Genomic DNA, 18,644 nt, shown 5'->3' with positions numbered 1-18,644 from the left:
AACTGGGGAGGGGGGGTCTGCCCCCTGCTGCCTGGCAGCCCTGATCTCTTACAGGGGGATATGATAGTACAATTAACCCCTTCAGGTGCCGCACCTGAAGGGGTTAATTGTGCTGATCACGGCCCCCTGTAAGAGATCGGGTGCTGCCAGGCAGCAGGGGGCAGTCATGTACACAGTTTGTAGTGTATTCTAACTAGAAGCGTCCCCATCACCATGGGAACGCCTCTGTGTTAGAATATACTGTCGGATATGAGTTTTCACGAAGTGAAAACTTAGATCTGAAAAAGCTTTTATGCAGACGGATCTTCGGATCCGTCTGTATGAAAGCAACCTACGGCCACGGATCACGGACACGGATGCCAATCTTGTGTGCATCCGTGTTCTTTCACGGACCCATTGACTTGAATGGGTCCGTGAACCGTTGTCCGTCAAAAAAATAGGACAGGTCATATTTTTTTGACGGACAGGATACACGGATCACGGCCTCGGCTGCAAAACGGTGCATTTTCCGATTTTTCCACGGACCCATTGAAAGTCAATGGGTCCGCGGAAAAAAAATGGAAAACGGCACAACGGCCACGGATGCACACAACGGTCGTGTGCATGAGGCCTAAGTATGAGGAAATTCGGCTTTGGTGCAAATCAAATTCTTCCTGAAATTCGGATCGAATTTCACAGCTTTGATTCGCTCATCTCTATAGATAATAAGATGACACTGCTGACCTTGCCTCAGTCTACACAGCAAAGCTGAAAAGAATGATGAAGGAAACAGGGAATGTCACCCTTTTGGGGTTACTTATTTCAGACTTTCTTGTATATGAATAGTCACATAAAATACAAAAAAACAAAACAAACAAAAAAAAACATGTTGATAATGAAAGTCTGAATTAAGTATTAGGCCAAAGTGAATATATTGATATATTCTTCCAGTGGTTCCACAGTATGTGGATGGTGCTGTCTGACCACCAGTTGAGAGAGCCAGTTGAGAGAGAGGATCTCTTGCAAAACACATCTGAAGTAGAGATAAGTGAATCTATTCTGAACCAACCAGATTTGTTATGAATTTTAGTGTTGGGCACGAATATTCGAATCGCGAATATTTATCGTGAATATCAGCACTTCAAGAATTCTCTAATATTTAGAATATAGTGATATATATTTGTAATTTTGAATATTCTAGATTTTTTTTCATCAGTAACCTCCCCTCTTGCTTGTGGACCAATGAGAAGGCTGCAATGTCTTTGTCAGAGCTTAGCAACATCCCTAGCAACCAATAGGAAAGCTGCCTGCCCCTTACTATATAAGAACCTCCCCAGCAGCCCTTGTATGCAGCATTTTGCAGATCTGAGAGAGAGAGCAGTGTCATTGCTGTGCTCTCTGCTTTCCTGTGTCATTACATTAGATAGTTAGTTAGTTAGGGTACTTTCACACTTGCGGCAGAGGATTCCGGGAGGCAGTTCCGTCACTGTAACTGCCTGCCGGATCCGTCAAAACGTATGCAAACTGATGGCATTTGTCAGACGGATCAGGGTCCTTATCCGTATAACAAATGTATTGAAATGCCGGATCCGTCTCTCCGGTATCATCTGGAAAAACGCATCCGTTTTGCCAGAACACTCGTGGCCAGATCCAGCATTATTGCATTTCAATGGGAAAAAATGCTGCAAGTATTCCGGAATTTTGGACGGAGTTAAAACCGCAGCCTGCTGCGGTATTATCTCCGTCCTGAAAAATCTAAAATACTGAACTGAAGACATCCTGATGCATCCTGAACGGATCGCTCTCCATTCAGAATGTATTAGGATAAAACTGATCAGTTCTTTTCCGGTATAGAGCCCCTAGGATGGAACTCAATGCCGGAAAAGAATAACGCTAGTGTGAAAGTACCCTTAGTTAGTTAGTTAGTTAGCTTAAATATATAATACAGATAGTTAGTGGGAGATAGTCAGTGTGGGTTAGATTAGATAGTGATATACTATAGTATAGCTGATAGGTTCTGCTGTCCATACATACATGCTACATACATAGTGCTGTATGTATGTATGTACAGTATGTATGTATTTATGTATGTATGCTACATACATACATAGTGCTGTATGTATGTATGTACAGTATGTATGTATTTATGTATGTATGCTACATACATACATAGTGCTGTGATGTCACAAGTTCACAACAATACTTAGTGCATCAATCACTAATAAGTAGTGAGACATGTTAAAATGTGAAGTTGCACGTATTGCACCAAAATATGCGCATCATTAATTGCCGATTTGCGCAATCGCGAATATATTGGAGCACTCTATCTGCATATAAAGCTATTGTAATGTTCTGCCGTGCCAACCATTTTCTCCAGTCTCAGGAAACTTCTAGCAGCTTGAAAAATCTAGCTATAGCGACCCACGCCTATATTTTGCGCGCATTACGCGAACATTACATTGCCAATTTTTCACGATCAAGAAAATAATCTCGAATTCGCGAATATACGATGAATATTCTACCAAATATTCGCGAAATATCGCAAATTCGAATATTGCCCCTGCCGCTCATCACTAATGAATTTCACAAATATTCTGCTGCCAAACAAATCCAAAGTTTTGTGATTAGCTTTGGAATAATCGATCAAAAATGGTGCCAACACTCGGCTGGGAAAACAACAAGAAGGAAGAAGATTGACTGCTTGTCAGCCAATGAGGTGGCAGGATTCCAGCAGGTCCTTTTGCTGAGAATACCACAAAACGCCATTTTGTGCGCATCTTGCGATCTGAGAGCATGTCTGTGTCTATTACAGACCAAATCTAGATGTGATAGACAGCGTATAGGGAGAGTGTAAAAGGATATATTTAGGTAGATTTAGGATCTCATCAGAGAAAGCAATTAGGTAGACACTGGTCACTCACAGTTGTGCACTGCACTGAAAACCTGCAATTGAACCACCCAAATCCAGCAACAACCTAATTTCTTTCTGGAAATGGACAGCCAGCCTTAAAAAAGGTTTCTACAGTTCATAAATGTTTTTATAGGCTTATTGCCAGTACCTCCATCATCAATAGCAATACATTCTGCTGCAAAGGCTGAGCGATTAGCCCCTTTTTTTTACAAAAAAAACATGCAGCATTTATATAAGTTAGCTATCGTTAACTGAGTGAAGTTATCAAAAATTCGATTCGCTGCTTCACCGAAGCTCACAAATAAATTTTAATAGTTACAAATTACTTCATCATGAATCTCATTCCATTGTATGTAGCGGGCCCAAAGACGGGCCCTGTTGTTGAACCGCTCAGATGCCACATTCAACGCTGATCTTGGCATCAGTCACATTGAGGCCTTTCAGTGGTTAATCAGGGGTTAAAAAATACATACTCGCCTGTTGAATTTCCTTGCTCTTTCTCGTAACGAATCAATTTTTCCTGAAATGGCGGCAAAACAAAAAATCATACTGACCTCATCCATTTGCTCACAGAGAGGCTATATGTTATAATGACATCACCACGCTCGGCCAGCCTGAAGACGTCACCTCACGAGATTTCGCCTGGTGCCTTTAATGAAAATGACCGTGATGGCCTCTCTGTGACCAAATTAATAAGGTGAGTATGTTTTTTTTTTAAAACCAGATTAACCCCTGAAATCCCACAATTGTAGCATCAGATGCCGCAATCAGTGATGAGCGCAGCATCTGAGGGGTTCAATGATGAGGGTAGCGCGATTGCCCTTCCCCATCACTGCGCCCGCTACATACAAAGGAATGTGCTTCATGATCAAGTAATTTGTGACAAATCACATTTTTTCGCTCATCACTAGTCGCAGCAATAAAGAGAAGAGGCAATGTACGATGAAAACTTCTAAAGAAACTGCCAGCGTCATATCTGCTTTTATTATGGTCAGCCCAGGAACTGGTGATGCCACTGATACTCTGGACACAAGCTCAAAATGTGCAAGACTTAAGTCAAGCTCGGCTGTCACTAGCTATTTTCAAGTATCTGGCAGTTTTTCTCCACAGTGTCGGGACACAAAAGCGATGCTGTGTGCAAGATCTGCAGGATAAAAATAAGCCTTGGACATTCAATCACAAACATAGGCACATAAAGTGGCATCACCCTATCCAGTGGGAGAATAGAACTGGCCACTAGCAATTGGAACAGGAGTGTCTTCCTTTTCCCTGTCTCCTCTACGACAACCAGGGCTCATCCACATGGAGTCCAGTGTCCTTGTCATTGTCATCATCAGTTACAGCTTCTCCCGCTGAGATTACCCCTCTTCCTACTCCGCTCCTTCGTCAGCCATCAATAATGGAATGTGTGGCCAGGAAACAACTTTATACCCAGAAATCTGCTGCTGCGGAGGCTCACCTCTGACCTGGCCAAGTTGCTGGCGGTGCAGTCGCTGTCATACCACTTAGTAGTTTAGGCTGTCATTAGGTAAGTGATGGTGCATGCTCATATTTACAGAAAGATACCTAGCCGCCATTATTTCTCAAAAAAACATCCCTGCCTTGTACTGTCACATAGCGGAAAACGCGGACTGCTCCTTGCTATTATCAATGTGCGGCAAGGTACATGCCACCATGGACACCTAAAACAGCTGTTACCGGCAGGGACAGTACGTCTTTCATGGCATGGCACACTGGATTAATGTTTTGCGCCTCAGCAGCAACCCAGCACTGTCCTACTGACACCTCCATGACTGTGTTGGAGTCGTCTATCCACCTCCTTTTCAACGGACATCCTGCTGTCCCTAACAGAAACAGAGTGGAGCATTGCTTTCACTCCCTCTCCCTCCTATCATATGTGTAAAGTGAAGCATAGCCTTGCTGTCTTAAAGCTAATCAGCCTGTGCGAGAGCAGCCACGCAGCTGTTCAGTTGCTAAAGTCCATGCTGGCTGTCTCCTCGCCAACTCCAACTGGACAAGGTGGTCAGCAACAATGGCAGCACAATGTGGCTGCACTTCTTTTGGGGAAATTATCTATGCTCTCTGAATGATGCCCAAGATAAATGTAATTGTGCAACATTTTTTTAAAAAGTACAGTGACTTGCAGAGGGTGCTGGCCATGTCCAGGAGACTGCCCTTTTATTTCAGCCATTCTTATGTGGCAAGGAACTCCCTCCTGGACTTGCAGAGACAGAACGGTCTGCCATTGCATTGCTTATTCTGCGATATCCCAACTCACTGGAATTCCACATACATATGCTACATACACTAGACCACCTCAGCAGGGACCATGTGATGTTTTGAAGTCAGGCAATAGCAGCTCATCAAAAATGCATTTTGCATACTCAGGACACCAGATTTATCAGTAGGGATGAATGCGGCATCAACAACGTCAGCCCCCCGCTCTTCTCTACCTCTTGTATGATGTTCTTTGTTTTGGTTTCATTTTCTCATCTCCTTTCCTTCTGCCAGGTGTCACTTATTTAGACTAATCGTCTTCCTTTATATTCCCTCCCATACTGCCTCACTTTGCGGTTTATACTACTTCCTGGATGAAGTGTTCACTGTTGGAGGCTGCTTCTGCTGTTTGCTCAGATAAGTCCTTTACTTTATTGTGTTTCCTTGCTGGCTTGATTCTAGGTGACCCTGACTCCGTCCCTATTAAGTGCAGGGAGCCGGTGGTCACTTCCCCTCACTATTATAGGGTTTTCAGGTGTCACACAGACTTAGGTACATGGGATTGCAATCGTCTACCATCGAGACCCTTGCATGTGCATAGCAGTCAGGGAGAGCTCTTAGGGTTTTATAGGGCTCACCTATAAGCTCCTTAGTTTGGGATCAAGCCAGTCGCTTGTTTATTCATAAGTTCCAACTATCTGAAAACTTCACCCGTGACATTATCACAGTGGGGCCAGAGCCAGAAATTACTGGGTCCTTGGGCACACTAGTGAGCATGGTAAACGTTATGCTTGCTTACATACTGACAGGCGTATAGTTAGCATCAAGCAATCTGATAACTACTGGATAGCCATGCTTATAGACCCTCTCTATCAAAGGAAAATAGGGGAATGTTTTCATGCTGCCCTGTTGCTGTATTAACAGGATACATTGTAAGCAGCTTTCTGCAGCTTTTTGGCGAGTAGATGACTTGCGCCCACAGTTCTGACAAAGACGCCCCACTGTGCACATGCAGAGTCACACTTCCATGTGTGGCGCCAGCCTCCAGTGTGTCATCTCAGAGAAGGTTTTAGCACAGCAGGGGGTATCATGACATCCAAATTGACAAATTTGTCTACAAAGTATAACGTTTCTCAAAATAAATGACGCAAAAGACAGTTAGACCCAATACTTCCAAATTATGTATAAAGGGAGTTTAGGTGCACGCTACTATGGCTTCAATGCAAAAGCAAACAAAGACTACAAGTAGCAGCACGCTGTTTATGTACAAAAACACATGCAAACATTGAAACAAGAATACATGTAAAATGTATTACTGGTATACTTACTATATGAAAAGTAGAAGCTCTTTGCGCATATTTTTGATCAAGAATATGTCTGGCCCATCTACCAGTGACAAGACGGCTTCTAACAGACCGGACCTACACTAATTCTATTCAGATTTTAGCCTACAAATTTCAGGGCAATGTAGAAGCCAGCTAAGTAATACTCTGAATAAAAGCACCAGGTAGATGGGCGGGAGTGCATGATCTAAATAGGGGATCCTCTTCCCCATGTACTTTGGGCAGGAAGACTGAAATAGTGGCTGGAACTGGCCTAGTTTGCTCTTGCTGCACTGTCGTGTCCAACCTCCAGTGTCATCTCGGAAAGGTTTTTTGCCAGCAGGGGGAATTGTGACACCCAAACTGACAAATATGTCCTCTGCCAGTGTACAAAATATAACCTTTGTGAAAATAAGGCATGAATATTTGAGAATTTTTCACACACACACATCCGGCTAAGGCTAATGAATAGATCTGCCATTGCAGACGGTGGTAATATATCACTGGCCCAATCATGCCACTGTCTGCCTGCCTACCATCATGTTCTGTTCAGTATGGCTGCTGTTGCTGCCACCACCACCTGCCGCCACTACTACTACTCCTCCTAAACAGTTGCACACACATCTGCTCAGTACTGCCTTGTCTATTCTATGCTGTGCTGCTACTGCTGCCGTGACTATTGCTACCACATGCAGCAATTACCCCTACACCCCTTAGACCAGGTTTTCTCAACTCCGTTCCTTGGGCCCCACCTACCAGTCAGGATATAAGAATATCCCACAGAATGAATACCTGTGGTAAATCCTGATGCATGGACACAAATTATATCACCTGCTCAATTCTCAGAAAATCCTGAAAATATGACTGGTAGGCGGGTCCCGAGGACAGGAGTTCAGAAACCCTGCCTTAGACCTTACCTTTTCCACACTGTGCTATTGCTGCTTCAAAAAAAGGGGGTATTTTAAAAATCTTGTTCAACAAGCCACTCATTCTTCTGACTAAACCATTTGTGTACATAAATATGGTCCTCCATGAAGAAGGCACTGGCTATATGTTCAGTCCAACTAACTCAACCAACATCTTACCCCCAACCCCACACCTAACCCAGGAAATAAACACACCACACCACTGCTTGGATTTAATCGGCCACAGCAGCCGTTTATTCAATAAATACAAAATATATAACAATAAATTAACCAATGACGAGGGAGGTCCTAGAAGCCCCAATAACTCCATAAACGCTGGAACACCTGCGTCTCCATCTTGCCCCCAGCCGTTGAACCCAGCTCGGAGGCAGCAACTGATGGACGCGTAACTAGTTCCTACCAGCTCCTCAATGAGAGTCCAGCCCCTCCCGCGGGGCCCTCCCATCCTCAGGTACCACCATATTCCTCCACTTCAAGGACCTCCCCCGCCTCCACGACTGCCGCGACACATAACACACCACCACTCCCCTACTTCCACATCCAACAGGGTCGGGTGGGTGGGCATTTCGCTCCCCTGGCCGCACTGCCCCGACTTCCGCCTTCTTCCTCCGTCCCTGCTCTGGCCACGCCCCCCGCCGCCCTGGCAACTCGCGCCTCTGCTCCTATCCCGCCCCCACCACCAACTAACCCTTTCCTCACCTGTCCTTCACTGCCAGGCCTCCTCATGCGCGTCCTTCCCCATCGCTGCGCTCCAGTCCAGCCTGACTTGAAGAGGGCACTGGCTATATGTTCAGTCCCACTAACTCAACCAACATCTTACCCCCAACCCCACACCCTAACCCAGGAAATAAACACACCACACCACTGCTTGGATTTAATCGGCCACAGCAGCCGTTTATTAAATAAATACAAAATATATAACAATAAATTAACCAATGACGAGGGAGGTCCTAGAAGCCCCAATAACTCCATAAACGCTGGAACACCTGCGTCTCCATCTTGCCCCCAGCCGTTGAACCCAGCTCGGAGGCAGCAACTGATGGACGCGTAACTAGTTCCTACCAGCTCCTCAATGAGAGTCCAGCCCCTCCCGCGGGGCCCTCCCATCCTCAGGTACCACCATATTCCTCCACTTCAAGGACCTCCCCCGCCTCCACGAACGCGCAGCTTGACCACCTCAACCCTGCGCGTCCCTCCACATACGCAAAGCAATCTCCACACCACTCTGGAGCCCCAGAGCCCACAAATCCGTACCCACCGCATTCAGGTGCACCCCATCTGCCCTCCAAAATGCACCCTCACCTTTCTCCAACACCTCATGCCGCACCACCACACCGCCATTCCTCGCCATAAACCGGCCCACCGCTCTGTTCACCTTAATCCGAGCCTTGTTAAGGCTCTCCACCGACCTCGCACCCCTCCACGCCTTCCGCGGAACAATGTCCGACCAAACCGTCATTATACCCGGAAACAACGCCCAGATCCTGAGCAAATCAAACTTGACGTCTCGAATCAACTCCCGAAAAGGACGCCTGCCCAAATCGTTCCCCCCCAAATGTAAAACCAACACATCCGGAGGCCGATCCAATCGCACAAAACGATGCACCTCCCGCAAAACTCCGCCCCACAACATACCTCTCACACCTAACCACCTGACCGTAGCACACTCCTGACTAAAACCCAACTGACGCCCATTTGGCCTCACATCAGCCCTGACCGCACCCCAGAACACATAGGAGTGCCCCAGAATCCACACCAAAGCCGTCGCCGCCAAACCTGCGAACACAAAAAGGAAACATTAAAAACCCGCCTAACACCCCCCATACAACTACAATAATGCAGGCCTAACATACGATTTAAAACACACCGACTCCCACCGCCCAATCCTCTTAATCACCTCCTCGCTGGCGCCCCACCTTGCCGCCTCAGTTGCCGCGCCAATTCTGAACGAATGACCAGAATAATCTTTCACCGGCACACCCAAGAGCTTCAAACATTTCCTAAAGACCGCCAAAAACTGAAACCTAGACAAAAAGGAGCCATCCTCATGCCTAAGAAAAGGAAACTCATTACACGGTAACCCCGCCCCATAAGAACCTGCACACCGCACCGGACACATACTACAGCCTGGCACCGTGAACAACGTAAACCGCCGACCCCTGCCCTCCTGATCAGTCTTAGACCTACGAATCCGGACATATAACCTGTCCCCTGCCAACTCAACATCCTCACTTTTGAGTCCCCCCGCCCTGCTCACACTGTCACACACCAACTCCACCAAGCGAAAAGCACCGAAAAATGCCAAAGCAAATGCCGCCCTGAACAGCACTAACTCCCACCCAGAACTGCAAACCCCCTCCAACTTATCGCCCATTTGCAGCAGCAGCTCAAAGGACACCGGCCTCCGACAATCCGGCACCTTGCCCGAACCCCTGCGCCACCCTTTCAACACTTGCCTCACCAAAAAACCCTTAGTCCAATCCGGCAACCCCCGCAACTTAAGCCCAAACGCAACCCCCGCAATAAAATGATTAACCTTCGACACCGACCACCCCTCGCCCTTCAACTGTCCTAACAACATCAGCAACCGCACATCCTCATCACCCCCCCTAGCCCCCCAGGCTCCGTTCCAAGTTTCCCAGGTCGCCCACGCCTTACCATACTCCCTCCAAGTACCCGGGCTCATCCCTCAGCATACCCATCACCGCTCCTCGAGGATCCCCCACAGCCACGACGGACACTCCAGACCCTCCAGCTCCGCTTCTGGCGCAAGAAGCCGAAACCGCTCCCACTGCAGACGAGAAAGAGAATCCGCCACAGAGTTAGACACTCCCGCCACATGCTCCGCCACCAACCACATATTAATCGACAAACAACGCAGTACCAAAAACTGTAACAGCCTAACCACCGGCGGAGAAGATGCGGACAAACTGTTGATAGCCTGAACCACCCCCAAATTGTCACAATGAAACCGCACCTTCCTGTTTTCAAATTTCTCCCCCCACAACACGACCGCCATTACAATGGGAAACAGCTCCAACAACGCCATGTTCCTCACCCAACCCCGACTCACCCACGAATCCGGCCATACTCCCGCACACCACTGACCCTGGCAATAGGCCCCAAAACCCACTCCCCCCGACGCATCGGTATACAACTCGAACTCCACACTATCACACAACTCCGCCATCATCAAAGACCTGCCATTATAATGACCTAGAAACTCCGCCCACACCTTCAAGTCCCCTTTTAACTCTTTGCGTAACCTGATAAAATGATACGGACCCGCCACCCCCCGCCGTAGCCGCAGCCAACCGTCTACAAAAAATCCTCCCCATTGGCATAATTCGACAAGCAAAATTCAATTTACCCAGCAAGGACTGCAACTCCCTCAACCTAATCTTCTCCTTGACCAAGGCCCTGCCAATCTCCAAACGCAAATCCACCAACTTATCCTGCGGAAGCCTACACTCCATCCGCTCCGTATCTATAACAATCCCCAAAAAACACAACTCCGTCACCGGCCCCAACGTCTTCTCCCGCGCCAACGGTACCCCAAAACGTGCAAAAACAGACTGCACCGTGTGCAGCAACAACGAACACACCCGCGAATTCGCAGGCCCTAAACACAAAAAATCATCCAAATAATGGATAACAGAGGAACAACCAGAAACGTCCACCACTACCCATTCCAAGAAAGAACTAAATTTCTCAAAGTACGCACACGACAGAAAGCACCCCATGGGCAAACACCTATACACAAAGTATTCCCCTTCCCAAAAACACCCCAACAACCCCATGCTCTCCACGTGAACCGGAAGCAACCGAAAGGCCGCCTCCACATCAACCTTAGCCATCAACGTCCCCTGCCCCAACCGCCTCACCCACTTCACAGCCGCATCAAATGAGGTATACACCACCGAACAAAGTTCAGGGTCGATACCATCATTTACCGACGCCCCCTTTGGGTAAGACAAATGATGAATGAGCCGAAACTTGTTCGGCTCCTTTTTCGGCACCACACCTAACGGGGAAACCCGCAAACCCTGCTTCGGCGGCACCTTGAACGGGCCCGCCATCCGCCCCAACTCCACCTCCTTTTTCAACTTTTCCGCCACAACATCTGCATGAACAAGCGCGGACCTAAGATTCCTCAGAACCGTAGGCCCCGCCATAGCCACTGATGGAATACGAAAGCCAAACCTAAAACCATCCCCCAACAATCCGGCCGCAACCCGATCCGGGTACCTATCGAGGAACACCTGCATCTCTTCCACCCGCACCGGCGTCCGTCCCTTTTCCAGCCCCGTCACCCCCCCTGTTCCTTCCCCCTTTGAAGCAACGGTTAGCTCCATGTGCTCCCCCATACCCTGTGCACTCATGCTTAAATTTGCACTTGGCACCAAATCTGCAATTTCCTTCATTAAAAAGGAAGCACAGCCGCCGCCGCCGCCAATGCACCAGGGGATGACCCCCCTGATTCCCCCCGAAAGGACTGCCCAGCCCTAGGAGGCGCCGTCACCCTCAACCACAACCCAATATCCTTATGATCCCTCACCGCCTTACGCTGCCGGAACTGCTCGTCATAACGGAGCCAGCCCACACCCCCATACACCCTATAAGCCTCCCCAATAGCGTCTTGGTAGCAAAACAGCGCCGAACAGCATTCAGGCGCCCGTTCCCCAATGACACTCGCCAATATGGCAAATGCCTGTAGCCAATTAGCAAACGTACGCGGGATCAATCGATGTCGACGCTTATCCTCATCCTCCTTCTTCCCCTCATCCTTCTTGCCCTTATCCAAATTGAACCTTTCCAATGGGAGCAGCGAGAATATCTCCACATACTCCCCCTTCCAAATTTTTTCCCTCAACTCCTGCTTTAAATGAGCCCCCAGCGGCCCCTCAAAGCACACATAAACCTCACCCCGGGCCCTATCATCCAACCTCTGCACCTCCTCCTCCCCCCCCCGCCTGCGTCTCCACCGACACCGACCCCGCCGTGACCACCTGCGACCCTGCACCCAACCCCGTCCCCACTCCCCACCCCAGTAAAGGAGACCCAGCACCCGCACCCATACCCGACAACCAACCCGCCAGTCCCCCCAAAAACGGACCCAAACCCTTACCAAACTCACCCATGTTCCCACCCCCCCCCACCCGGGAAACTCTGCGCCAAAACAGATCCCCAACCAATCTCACCAGGCACCACGGGCGCTGTGACTCCCGCTGCCGTCGATCCTGACTCCCGCCGTACCGACACATCCCCGTCAAAGCTCCTGGAAGTCGACGGCTGCTCATCCTGGACCCTCTGCACCACGCTAGCCGGACGCCTGGACGATACCGCAGCACCCGCCACCGAAAAGGAATCCTTCTCCACACCGCTGGAATCTTCTCTGGGCCTGCCCAGGCAATCCTCTCCCACCAGGGCAGCCCGAGGAACCTGGATACTGTCTGACCGCCGAGTGGACCGCCCGCATGGGGGGGGACTGGGCCGGTCCACCGTGCCTGGTCCTGCATCCAATGCCACAGCCGAAGGGAACGGGGGAAGGGGCGTCCCGCTCCTCACAGGGCCCCGCCAAGAATCGTGATTCCTCCCACGGCTCTCTGCCGCCGAGGGTCCACAGGGGGGCTCCCTATCCGGCGCCGGTCCCGGGGGGTGATTTCAGGGCTTAGGCGCGCCGGCGGTATGCTCCGCCGCGGCCGGGCAGCCCTAGCAACGGGGGTAGCCGCTGGATCAGGCAACACAACGCAGCCGCCCACCTGTTCCTGCAGCCAGCCAGGCCCCCTCACCTCCGCCTCCCGCCGCAGCCTCTCCAACAGCTCCTCCACCGACATTCCTGGCGCCGACATCTACACGCACGTCCTGCTCGTTTCGCTCCCCTGGCCGCACTGCCCCGACTTCCGCCTTCTTCCTCCGTCCCCGCTCTGGCCACGCCCCCCGCCGCACTGGCAACTCGCGCCTCTGCTCCTATCCCGCCCCCACCACCAACTAACCCTTTCCTCACCTGTCCTTCACTGCCAGGCCTCCTCATGCGCGTCCTCCCCCATCGCTGCGCTCCAGTCCGGCCTGACTGAACCAAGGTCAACTTTTGTCTCTATACATCTCTTTATTTACCTTTATATCTAGTTGTCTAATACTGAAATTCTTCATGTATTACAGGGTCAAGATGATTTTTTCTTCAATTAACCATAGACGGCTACAAATACTTGCCCTGTTACTTACTGTGTTCATCCTATCGCTTACCTGGAGGCATGTAGACCTCAGCTTAGGAAGAGCCAACTGTTTTCAAGGGTTGATACGTCAAAAACAAGAGATTAATAACATGACAACACTGAAAAATACAGTTCTCCCACTGAAAGAAGAAAGGGAAATCATCATCCTGATCTGGAAGTATCCTTGGATATATACATTTCCATTAGATAAGTGCCATGATTTTGGCATAATTGGCTGCAAGTTGTCAGCAGATACAAGTCTGTATAGTGTTGCTGATGTTGTTTTCATACGTCATGTAGATATTATGTATGACAAAAAGCAATTGCCCCAAGGGCCAAGACCTCATTTTCAGAGTTGGATATGGTATAATATGGAGCCACCATTAATTGCTAAAAACTTGCATTTTTTAGACAACCTCTTCAACATGACAATGACATTCCGTCTTGACTCACATATTTTCAATCCATATGGCAAAATCGAAGCAATAAAGGAACATCAAAACTTCACCATTCCCCCAAAATCCAAGCTGGTCTCTTGGGTTGTCAGTAAATGGTACACTGGTGCCCCCCGCATTGCTTATTATGAGGAGCTAAAGAAACACATCACAATTGATGTTTATGGAGCAAAACACAAAAAATTGGGAAGGAGCAAAGATGAACTACTTGCAATCATATCTAAGTACAAGTTCTACTTGGCCTTTGAAAATTCAATCCACAAGGATTATATCACCGAGAAGTTGTGGTCCAATGCTTTTGAATCATGGGCGGTTCCAGTTGTTTTGGGAACATCTCGAAAGAACTATGAACTTTTTGTTCCTGGAGATGCCTTCATTCATGTTGATGATTTCCCAAGTCCAAAGGAATTGGCCGCCTATCTTCTAGAGTTGGACAAGAATGATGAGAAATATCAAAAGTATTTCAACTGGAGATATAAATATCGTGTACAGTTAAATCGAGGACATCAATATAGGTTCTGTCAAATGTGTACATTAATGAGAGAGAATCAAGTCTACCAGTCTATTCCCAGTATAAAGAAATGGTTTCTCAATGATATGTAAAATTTCCTTCTAATTCTCTAAGTAACCATCCAGGCAAAACTATTACATATGTGATGCCTAGTGCAGGACCAGCAGGGGTGGAGCATGACATAAAGTCTTTTAAAAAGGGGGTCTTGCCCTTACATAGTATGGTTGAAAAAAGATGTAAGTCCATGAAATTCCATGAAAGGATGGGTGAGGATGTGAAGGGGTGAGAACCAGGCTTCTACACATCTACATAAGCCCTGTTCATTCTCCATAGATTTAGTGAACCATATATACCAGAATAATACCATGCAATAAAAAAAATTATTCAAGGTTTAGTTAAAACAAAAATCTGATTCCAATGTATATGTCTCCCACCCTCCATACACACACACATAATGGTCAGCATGAACATTTGGAAATTTTTGTCCACAGCAAGCAATTTCAACCACATCCTAAATTCTGTCATGTTATTTCATCAATCCCATTAGAAAATCTGTCCCATTTTGGTTTTACAGGAGTGTCAACCTATGCGCTTCATATTTGAAAGCTTGGCAAATATAATAATTATTATGCACTTTGTATAAAATTAAATGTTCGATAATCTTAAAAAGTTTACATTTGCCTTCACATGCTCATCGAATACTTAAACAATATTTGAAAATGTGTACAAGACAAGGACTTCACTGATATCCTAGTACTAAATATAAGTTCTTCTAGACTGTTGAAGGTCTCTCCATGTCGCCACCCATCATTGATCTGTCTAAATGGATTTACGTGTACAGATTTCCTTCATTTCAGTTAGTAAAGATCATAGCTACCAATAATATGCCATGCATTTTATTTAGCTAAAAACAGGAGTGGAGAAAAAAATAAGTTAAGATCTCTCCTTGTTTCTGACAAAATTCCTATGGGGAGGGGCACAGGACCGTGAGCATATACAAAAACACAAACATAAACACACTACACAACTTTTGGAGATGGGAAAGATGATAACATCCCACCACAAAGCCAAAGTAAAGGTTTTGATGCTAACTTTAGTACAATTGCAGCGAGCCACAGGGGAGGAGGAGAGGATAGGTAGTAGTTGTACTCATGGTGGCAATCCTCGCTATGTCCCCCCTTTAGCCTTGCAGTGATGGAAAGGGCACACCTTTTCTTCCCTTCGAGGCACTTCCTGGCTTTGGGACTCCTGCCTGGTGGAGCCCTTGGTCTAGGTGGGTTTGGAGGTTCAAGCAGGGCCATCTTTAATGTGGGGAAGAAGGGGCAACTGCCCTGGGCCCAGTTGCTCCAGGGGGCCGAAGGCAGCTGCCTCTTGAGCCCCGCTGGCCACTGGGTGATGTGGGGGGGCGGCGGCAGTGCACAGGGAGATGAGCGCTTCATTGTGGAGGTGCTCATCTCCATAGTCATCTGTATCGCCGTCCTCAGGACAGCGATACAGATGGAAGTGCTGCGGCGAGGAAGGGGAGGGAGAGGCGTGTCCCTTCCCCGTTCCTCTGATAGGCTGCAGGCACTAGACCATACAGCGCAAGACACAGGCCGGAAGATGGAGGTAAGTATAAGTGTTTATTTTTTTTTATATGGTATTACTACTGACACATGATTGGGGGGCATCTATAGGGGCACCTGTTACTGGCACATGTAAAGAAAAAAAAAAGGAATCTGCAAAATACTATATATTTGTGTTAGAGGTTGTGCTTTTTTAATTTTAGAATAATGATACAGCCATTTAATTTGATATTTTTGTACAATATTAAAAGACACTATAGTCACCAGAACCACAACAGCTAAACGTAGTAGTTCTGGTGTCTATAGCATGTCTCTGCAAGCTTTTTAATGTAAACACTGCCTTTTCAGAAGAAAAGGCAGTATTTACATTACTGCAAAGGAACACCTCTAGTGGCTACTTATCATTATTAAAGTTTACTACTCTATGAGGTGTGTGGATTTTTGTGTGTGTGTGTGTGTGTGTTGTGGTGGAGGGCGTGAGTGCTTGCTAGGGTGTGGGAAGGCGGGATCCAGGGGGCCCAAGTAAATTCTTGCCCAGGGTCCAATCAATGTTAAAGACAGGCCCCTCAGGGTTAAACAAAGGGGGAGGTATGTAGGAGGGCGCAAGGGTCCGTCATTGATGCAAGGTATGTGTCGCCGAGATTCCTGGTCTTGGTGAGATAAGAACCAGTAATTTCGGTTGTTTTACTTAGTATGGCTGTAAAGCCGATCCGGGCCAGTTCTTATTGGGAGCAGCCAAAGAGCCACGTGGGTGGCTGTTCCCTACATTTCCGGGCCAGGTTTTGGGCTGGGCTATAAAAACTCATCTAACGGTGGAATTGATCCTCCATCTTACAGTGGAGGTCTGTCAGGCTCTGCTTTGGGACCTTAACGTTTGGTACCATGCTGGAGAGCCACACGCTGGGAATCAGGCACCCTAAAGCCTGCTGTGGACGGCTGTGGACTGCCGTGGATAAATCAGCCTGCCAGGTGACATCTTTGTGTTGTGAACTTTGTGCTGTGTGAATTAACACCTTTTTTCCTTTTGTGTGAATAATCACAGAACTTTTGCTTTACTACCGTGTTCTTGCCTCTTTACTGCGTCCGCTTACCCTGCCTACCAGAACAAATCCCTACAATATATATATACTACAGAGGGCAGTACACTCTATATATACTACAGAGGATAGTATACTGTATATAGATATATACACTACGTGCAGAATTATTAGGCAAATGAGTATTTTGACCACATCATCCTCTTTATGCATGTTGTCTTACTCCAAGCTGTATAGGCTCGAAAGCCTACTACCAATTAAGCATATTAGGTGATGTGCATCTCTGTAATGAGAAGGGGTGTGGTCTAATGACATCAACACCCTATATCAGGTGTGCATAATTATTAGGCAACTTCCTTTCCTTTGGCAAAATGGGTCAAAAGAAGGACTTGACAGGCTCAGAAAAGTCAAAAATAGTGAGATATCTTGCAGAGGGATGCAGCACTCTTAAAATTGCAAAGCTTCTGAAGCGTGATCATCGAACAATCAAGCGTTTCATTCAAAATAGTCAACAGGGTCGCAAGAAGCGTGTGGAAAAACCAAGGCGCAAAATAACTGCCCATGAACTGAGAAAAGTCAAGCGTGCAGCTGCCAAGATGCCACTTGCCACCAGTTTGGCCATATTTCAGAGCTGCAACATCACTGGAGTGCCCAAAAGCACAAGGTGTGCAATACTCAGAGACATGGCCAAGGTAAGAAAGGCTGAAAGACGACCACCACTGAACAAGACACACAAGCTGAAACGTCAAGACTGGGCCAAGAAATATCTCAAGACTGATTTTTCTAAGGTTTTATGGACTGATGAAATGAGAGTGAGTCTTGATGGGCCAGATGGCTGGATTGGTAAAGGGCAGAGAGCTCCAGTCCGACTCAGACGCCAGCAAGGTGGAGGTGGAGTACTGGTTTGGGCTGGTATCATCAAAGATGAGCTTGTGGGGCCTTTTTGGGTTGAGGATGGAGTCAAGCTCAACTCCCAGTCATACTGCCAGTTTCTGGAAGACACCTTCTTCAAGCAGTGGTACAGGAAGAAGTCTGCAAGGTAAGAAAAACATGATTTTCATGCAGGACAATGCTCCATCACATGCGTCCAAGTACTCCACAACGTGGCTGGCAAGAAAGGGTATAAAAGAAGAAAATCTAATGACATGGCCCCCTTGTTCACCTGATCTGAACCCCATTGAGAACCTGTGGTCCATCATCAAATGTGAGATTTACAAGGAGGGAAAACAGTACACCTCTCTGAACAGTGTCTGGGAGGCTGTGGTTGCTGCTGCACGCAATGTTGATGGTGAACAGATCAAAACACTGACAGAATCCATGGATGGCAGGCTTTTGAGTGTCCTTGCAAAGAAAGGTGGCTATATTGGTCACTGATTTGTTTTTGTTTTGTTTTTGAATGTCAGAAATGTATATTTGTGAATGTTGAGATGTTATATTGGTTTCACTGGTAAAAATAAATAATTGAAATGGGTATATATTTGTTTTTTGTTAAGTTGCCTAATAATT

At 47.3% G+C, this 18,644-nt stretch overlaps 1 protein-coding gene across 1 annotated transcript; it reads left to right on the top strand.

Annotated features, from left to right (window-relative positions):
• The first annotated feature begins 13,680 nt into the window (after window positions 1–13,680).
• On the top strand, window positions 13,681–14,628 carry LOC122946592 (3-galactosyl-N-acetylglucosaminide 4-alpha-L-fucosyltransferase FUT3-like). The gene has a single exon (XM_044306316.1). It carries the CDS (start codon window positions 13,681–13,683, stop codon window positions 14,626–14,628), a length of 948 nt encoding a protein of 315 aa, XP_044162251.1.
• The last annotated feature ends 4,016 nt before the right edge of the window (window positions 14,629–18,644 follow it).

Source organism: Bufo gargarizans, chromosome 9, assembly GCF_014858855.1.
Source record: "Bufo gargarizans isolate SCDJY-AF-19 chromosome 9, ASM1485885v1, whole genome shotgun sequence".
Taxonomy (NCBI): domain Eukaryota; kingdom Metazoa; phylum Chordata; class Amphibia; order Anura; family Bufonidae; genus Bufo; species Bufo gargarizans.
The sequence above is the reverse complement of the archived record's forward strand: the minus strand, read 5'-3'. Positions and strand labels throughout refer to the sequence as shown.